The sequence below is a fragment of the Chanos chanos genome, chromosome 2 (genome assembly GCF_902362185.1).
Source record: "Chanos chanos chromosome 2, fChaCha1.1, whole genome shotgun sequence".
Taxonomy (NCBI): Eukaryota; Metazoa; Chordata; class Actinopteri; order Gonorynchiformes; family Chanidae; genus Chanos; species Chanos chanos.
Genome location: NC_044496.1, coordinates 7756272 through 7763310, shown reverse-complemented (window position 1 = coordinate 7763310; position 7039 = coordinate 7756272). Strand labels below are relative to the sequence as shown.

At 44.9% G+C, this 7039-nt stretch overlaps 1 protein-coding gene across 2 annotated transcripts in view; it reads right to left on the bottom strand.

The window, feature by feature from the left end:
• Positions 1-328: 328 nt before the first annotated feature.
• tcf12 (transcription factor 12) overlaps positions 329-7039 on the bottom strand; it is an 85035-nt gene continuing 78324 nt past the window's right edge. For both annotated transcript variants that reach the window (XM_030794449.1, XM_030794451.1), the window contains exons 15-20: positions 7009-7039; positions 3433-3547; positions 2798-2963; positions 2139-2371; positions 1465-1618; positions 329-1098 (exon numbers count right to left, since the gene is read on the bottom strand). The exon at positions 7009-7039 is cut by the window's right edge and continues 161 nt beyond it. In XM_030794449.1, coding sequence (XP_030650309.1) covers positions 1476-1618; positions 2139-2371; positions 2798-2963; positions 3433-3547; positions 7009-7039 — 688 coding nt within the window. In that variant the 3' untranslated portion in view covers positions 329-1098; positions 1465-1475. The remainder of the gene's footprint in view (positions 1099-1464; positions 1619-2138; positions 2372-2797; positions 2964-3432; positions 3548-7008) is intronic.

Here is a 7039-nt window from a genome sequence, read left to right as displayed (position 1 = left end):
TCTCTGTATTTGAAACGGCGCGCTAATGAAGTATAAACAGGTCAGGCTGCGATGACTTTTCAGGAGAGCTAGAGTTTGCCATTCCTCTGCCCCGGACAGGCTGGAGAAAAACAGCCGCACACTGCTCCGCCCCCCCCTTCCACCCCCCATCACTCCTTTCCACCCCCTTTCCTCTAATCCTGTCTGTGATATGGATCCTGAGCTAAGCTTTACATAAACTGTTAGGTAGTTTTGGTTTACTATGCTGTTATCTGTGGAATGAACAAAATATAAATATACATAATATATTATTCTAATTTCTTTCTTCTTGCTCTTCTTAAAACAAAAACAAAAACAAACAAACAAAAAAAACCAATGGGATTCTTGAGTCTTTGATCATCATGTGAGTGTACGTTTGAGAGCACTGACTGACTGACTGCTGACGTTGATCAGAGCGAGTAGGTATCTGTGTGGTTCAGTGACTGAGCTGGGCAGTTAGGCCGACCGAGAGGATTAGAGTGAGGACTATGTAACCACTCAGGCCCTGGCAAACTGTAGATCCACTGAAACGCCACCAGCATCTCAAAGCAATGTCACAACTTTCCCTTTAAACATAGACTTTAGAGCTCAGTAACATAATAAATAGAAAAAAAAACAAACAAAACAAAACAAAACAACAACAACAACCAAAAAAACAACAGGAAAAAAAACAAAAAAAACAATTGCTGTTACAATGCATTCGTCAATTCAGTTTTAGGCACAAGGCAACTTCCACGAGGAGGGTGGAGGGGAATCGCCACAGTCTGTGATTGTTCAGATGCCACCTGTTGCTTGCAGACACTGATATGTGCTCAAGTTTTCTTAGAAGGGCAGAAATTTTGCTGATCAATGTTGGATGTCTTCATGGGGACCTGGGCCCCCAGCCGTTTTTTTTTTTTGTTTGTTTGTTTGTTTGTTTGTTTCTTTCTTTTTTAGTCTATCGCTGGATTGCTTCGACGTGGAATTTTGCTTCAAGTGGTCTGTCTCATCAAATTTGTGTCACAAACTGTGAGTCCTGTCTGCCCTTGGAAAGCAAGGTCACCAACGCTATCTTACATACTTGATCAGGATCTCTTTGATCTGGAAGCAGACAAAAATAAGGGGATCATTCACTCTCATTTTACAAGGCAAGCTCTTACAGTTCTAGGCCTGTTTTCACCTTCCTCAGACAATAAAGCAAAGCAGAGGACAGCAGTGTCATAAAAGAGCCGCTGAGGCCTGACATACTAGGAGTGTGTTCGGTTACAGACAGATCTAGGTTCAGGCATAGCTTATACTTCTCTTACAATCTCTGAGGGTCCTTAGCCTTGGTGAGAATGCTCTTGGTGCTCTCCCTGAACATTCTAGAACGCTGCTTAAATTTCGTCCTCTTTACGGCTACGGTGGAAGCGCTACATTCAGACTTGGTGAAGCTAATGAGCTCTAGGCGGCAGAACGGGTCCGTACCTGGCCAGAACTCAGAGGTGACCCATGGGGTTGGATGTGTCGGTGAGGCCGGGGTGAACTGGCGGGTGGACCTGCTGGGGATCTCCAGAAACACCAGACACCTTCTCCTCCTCTCTCCTTTTAAGGCAAGCTGCTTTTGGGTTCAGATTCCTCTCTGTTCAGTGTTAAAATACACATAAAACTCAGGTTTAGACGCAACTCCTTTCATCAGTGCAAAGAGAGAGAAAAAAAAAAGACCAAATTCATCACTGCCGTTCCTGTTTCGCAATTAGCACCTCTCTAAATCTCTCCTCAGCTTTCCAAAAAAGGTTGCTTTTTTTGTTGTTGTTGTTGTTTTCCTCCTATATTCTTCAACCTCCGCCATCGCTCTCTTTTTCTCACCAACAAAAATAAAAATGCTGCTAATTGTTATCATTATTATGTATTCCTCAAGACACCCCAGAGCACATTACAAGGTACAGCAAAACAAGCTTAACCAATCACATTACAAAGTAAACTGAAATGAGATAAAATGAACATTAACCATAGACAATGAAGGATTAAGAGTCTGGTGCACTGCAGTATGTAGATGCACTGGGGGGGTTACCAGAGGATTGGATTTTGAGTGAATGCGCATTTGAGTATTTGGACTCTCTCCTCAGTATGTAACATGTGGAGTCTGCATGCGTTCTGACCTCTGACTTGCTGCTCTAGGCTGAGGATGACAGCCACAGCCTGGTGGAGGATGAGAAGTTTGGTCTGGGGTTTCTCACTCTTCAGGTGAAGCTGACACATACGGCCCAGCTCCTTGAAGGCCTCGTTGATGTCTCGAACCCGAAGCCGCTCCCTGGCGTTGTTGGCCATCCTCCTCTCGCGCTCGCGCTCCGCTTTCTGTTCCGGATTCAGGTCCTCGTCTTCATTAATGCTGCTGAAGAGGTGCAAAAGCCAAACAAATTACAGTGAGACCACGGTCCCTTTCACTTCAGTCAACGCAAGTCTTTTTCTATGCTTCTCTACAACTACTTAGAGCAACAGGCCATTCCACTCAGCTGTGCATACCCATACATGACAGAGGACTAAAACAAACAAATGTTTCGTGTCTTTGCTTACATTGTTGAAAAACATGGTACAAAAACACGGTTGGGACTAGCATGCTAACGTCACATGCTAACGTCACATACTGTCTGACTTTGATCCACAGCTAAAATTGCTAATATGCAAATGATTAGATTCCCCCATCCTTATGCCCCAAAGAGACAAACCACAAATACTGCTTGTGTCTTCATGGCCAATATCAGTGAGAGGAATGTAAATTCAGTGCGGTGGTCTTTAGGACCCTGAGGCTGGTGCTTGCCTTGTTCGAGTGCCTCCTCTGGGTGTCTTGATATCCCTTTTGTCGCTCTCATCGTCTGACTTGATGTCGTTGGAGGAGTGGTTATCGTGCATGTCATCTTTCTCCTGATTCTCGATCTTCAGTTCCAGGGTACTGGCCACCTGACCAGACAGATTTCCAGCAAGCCCTGCACACACCACAGACACTGGGTCAGTCGTGCTCCACATACTGGTTAACACCTGACATATAGTACTGTTATGGCTTTCAAACAGCTCCCTCCACAAATCTCTGACTCAGAGACCAGATCTAAGGCAGTAGTGGTAGGGAGAAAAAACAGTAACCTCAGGGTTGTAGGTTTGAATCCCAAACTCTCTTACACACTGGACTGTTACTAATTTACAATACACCCTTTCCAACACCAATACAAACCATAAACATCCCAAAAAGCTGAATACACAGCTTAAGTCAAATTTTACACATACATGGAACATCCACAAGATGATTGTAACCTGGGGAAGGAAGGAGGGAAGGAAGGAAGGAAAGAAAGACAGAAAGAAAGGGAGAGAGATGGAAAGAGAGAAAGAGAGAGAGACAGAGAGAGAGAGAGAGAGAGAGAGAGAGAGAGAGAGAGAGAGAGAGAGAGGGGTCGGTCATACCTCTAAAGGTGTCTGACTGGTGGTTGATCTCAGTACTGGATGTGGGCCCAGAGCTGGGCTGGAGCCCAGCATGATTACTGTTTAGGCTGACAGCATCGTCACGGTGGGCAGCCCCCTGTCAAGAACCATAGAAATAAAGCCGTGAGAGGGAAGAACAGAGGAACACACATCAATAGCCTCTCTGATCATAAGTGATCTGATCATAGACAGAAAGAAAAAAAAGTGTACATTAAACCAGAGAGCCTTTTTCTCTGACACTCACATCTGAGACTTCAAAGCTCTGAGAGCTTCTCTGGTCCCACCGCACTATGACCTTCCCTTTCCAAAGGGGAAAAAAAGGAAGGAGCGCGGCCCAGAACAGAAGATGACCTTGTAGGAGTACGACTACACTCTGAGAAAGACGCGCCATAGTTTTACTACGCTCAACAACGTGACGGCTCACTTTTTTTTTCTTTTTAAACGAACATGTGTTGCAGAACTTTATGGTGGTTTATAGCTGAACGCTATTAAGACGTGTTTTGGAGATGAAATTCAGAGAAACATGTGACGTCGAACCGACGTCACATGTTTTGGGAGATGCACTGCTTTGGGAGATGTTCATCTGTTCATTGCAGGGTTCCTTGAATCAACCCGACGTTCTAAAGTCTGATCGGCTAAAGCATGTATACATGTTTTGTCAGTAATCATCAGTTTCTTATTATAACATGAGAGCACGATCCAGCAGGAAAAACGGACCCCCGGAATGGGTCTGAGCATCCGTGACACATGAGGATTTCAACAGACTGCCATTGCACTCTACTGCAGCAGTCATTCATTCAAATCCCCTATTTCAGGCACTGGGGGGTGCTTTAGGCCTCCCATAGCTCAACCATACTGTATACACAGCTTATACTGTATACACACAAGAGTGGCAGACTCATCAATCATACATCAACAACTCTTACAATAGTAAACTATACAAACTATAAGAGTGGTATTGCACGAAAATCTTCCAGATTCTAATTGTAAAAGAGTAAAAGTTTTCTTGAGCAGTGTTGCTAGATGCAGAAATGATATACTTGGTGAGACTTTGTGCTTTACTATAGGGGACACTGACACAAGAGTTTGACGAGGGCCTGTGAAAACAGGAGGCCACGGTTTAAGCGCCCCTTGTCCTCACTGATTTGTTATGACTACTGTCAGAGACATCAAAAACGTCCCTCCCAATAAAGGCACTCTTGTCCTTCAATAAAAGAGAGAGAGAGAGAGAGAGAGAGAGAGAGAGAGAGAAAGAGAGAAAGTCAACCAGACACTGAGAATTCAGCATCTGTCCATAAGCAAACCACTGAAACCACACTCTCTGAATGCAAGCCACACTCATCATGCTTTGGGTGTTTTCCCTATACATCTGTGTTTTATCCATCTCTTGCCATTAGTGCTGCCCTCTGAAAGAAAACCACAGCAAAAATGCTCCCAAGCTATTTGCCACTTTTCTGTCTTACAACCACTATGGTCTACCCTGCACCCCCCCCCCCCCCCCCCCCCCCCCCCGCCAATTACTACGTCTTTCAGTGATCTAAGTTTCTCAAAAAAAAAGGGATGTGTGCAGGACAGAGGGGGAGGAGAGGAAGTTAGCTGATAACTGAGGAAGAGGAGTGTGTTCTTTGGAAGGTGGGCTGGCTACCCCTCCTTCCTGTAAGGAATGCAATCCCAAGTCACTGTTGGCCTCTCTTAACTCCTCTGCCACCAACCCCTCCCCTGTCAGAAACACACTCACTCACACACACACACACACACACACTCAGCGACACTCTCAACAGGTGTCCAAACAAGTCTTTGTCTGGGGCTGAGGGGAGGGGCTGGGGGATCGGCCACCAAAAGAAGGCAGCCATTTTCCTGACTGAGCCTGATTACCATACAGCTGAGGGACTCTATTTTGGTGGGGCGAGTAGCTGCTCACACACACACACACACACACACACACACACACACACACACAGAATGCATAAGCTGTCCAGAGTAGTTAAAAAGTGGGGAGAAAAAAAAGAACTCCACCAAAATAAAAGCGTGACTAGCCCTGCTGAAACTGTTTGTGTGTGTGTGTGTGTGTGTGTGTGTGTGTAAAAAGTCTCTTTTCCCACAGGGAGGTCTGAGTGTGTTAGTACAGACAGTCCTGTCACCCACCTCTTTGACAGCAGTAACACACCCTCCACTCCAAAACCAGAACAGCAACAAACCGCTCACCACACACACACACACACACACACACCACCATGGATATGTCACCACACACAAAACACTACCCTGACAGTTAAACTTACACACCATACACTTTCCCTATACTCATGACTGAAAACAGATGGCATATCTGGGCTTAAATTCTGTCTCCATAAAACTCCAGTGATGAAAACAGACACATCAGAGACTTTGCATTTCATATACATTGAGACCGTGAATTATTGTTGGCAGCATGGGCGCAATTTCCAGGCAAGAGGATTGAAGAGGAAAGGAAAGAACGGCACAGAAGGGACTTGGGTTGCTCTCTGGCGGAAACCCTAACTTACTCAGCGTACAGGAATCTTGTTCGGCTTGTTGACTGAGAGTATGAAGTCAAGGTTGTACTATCCTGCCATGAGAAAAACAAGCCACGCAGCCTAGAGCCGCTCTCTGTCAGGTGCATCAGTTTGGTTTGCTTACAACACTTAGCGCCAAGTATGTAAACAGTGACCAAAGCAAAAAACCCTTACCCTAATATATACTGTTTATTGATCTGTGCTTCATTAAATCATTGGAGGAAGGTTTTATCAATGAAGAACTCCGACTTGCTGTTCTTTCTCGTCTTGATTTGAGCGTTTCATGTGAATGGGAGTTTGATTTTGATTTATTTAACAGCACATGGGGATTAATGCAGAAACTGTTCTCTCTGTTGATGCTTCCAATGCAGCTGAGCTTACATTCCCTCTCCACTCGGAAATGAATGTTATGAGAAAGAGAGGGAGAGAGAGAGCGCACACACACACACACATACACACACACACACACACACACCCCTGTAGTTCACCACGCCTTACACTGCACAGGTCCTGACAGCCCATCAGAGGCTGTGTGTGCAACCCACTCAGGAGTTTAACAAACAGACATTTTCCAGACCACAACTGAACTAAAGGCCATACTGCCTGCTTTTCTAATTCACACAGAGAAAGAAAGTGAGAGAGAGGGGGGGGGGGGGAGAGAGAGAGAGAGAGAGAGGGGAAAGGGGGCTTTGGCCAGCCATTACACATATGGAAAGTATGTGGGTTTAAGTTAAACTGCTCTCGGTGGAAAATAGTTCACTTTCAGCACATGGTCGGGCCTTCATTTTAAACAGGTGGCCCAAGCCAAAGGTTTATTAACCTATTTGGAGGAACACAATGAGAGTAACATATGCTCCTTTTTGACTCAAACAAACAGATTTCGTTTGTTGGAGTTAGATATTCTCTAAACAACTGCTATTCATTTTTAGGGGAGACTTTGAACCATGCAACATTCAAATAAACAGTCTGAAACAAACAAGTTATTGTTCTGTATTTCAAGGGAGGTAAACTCAGTGACCATTACCATAGAGGCAGTCCGACTAGCAACCAATCCT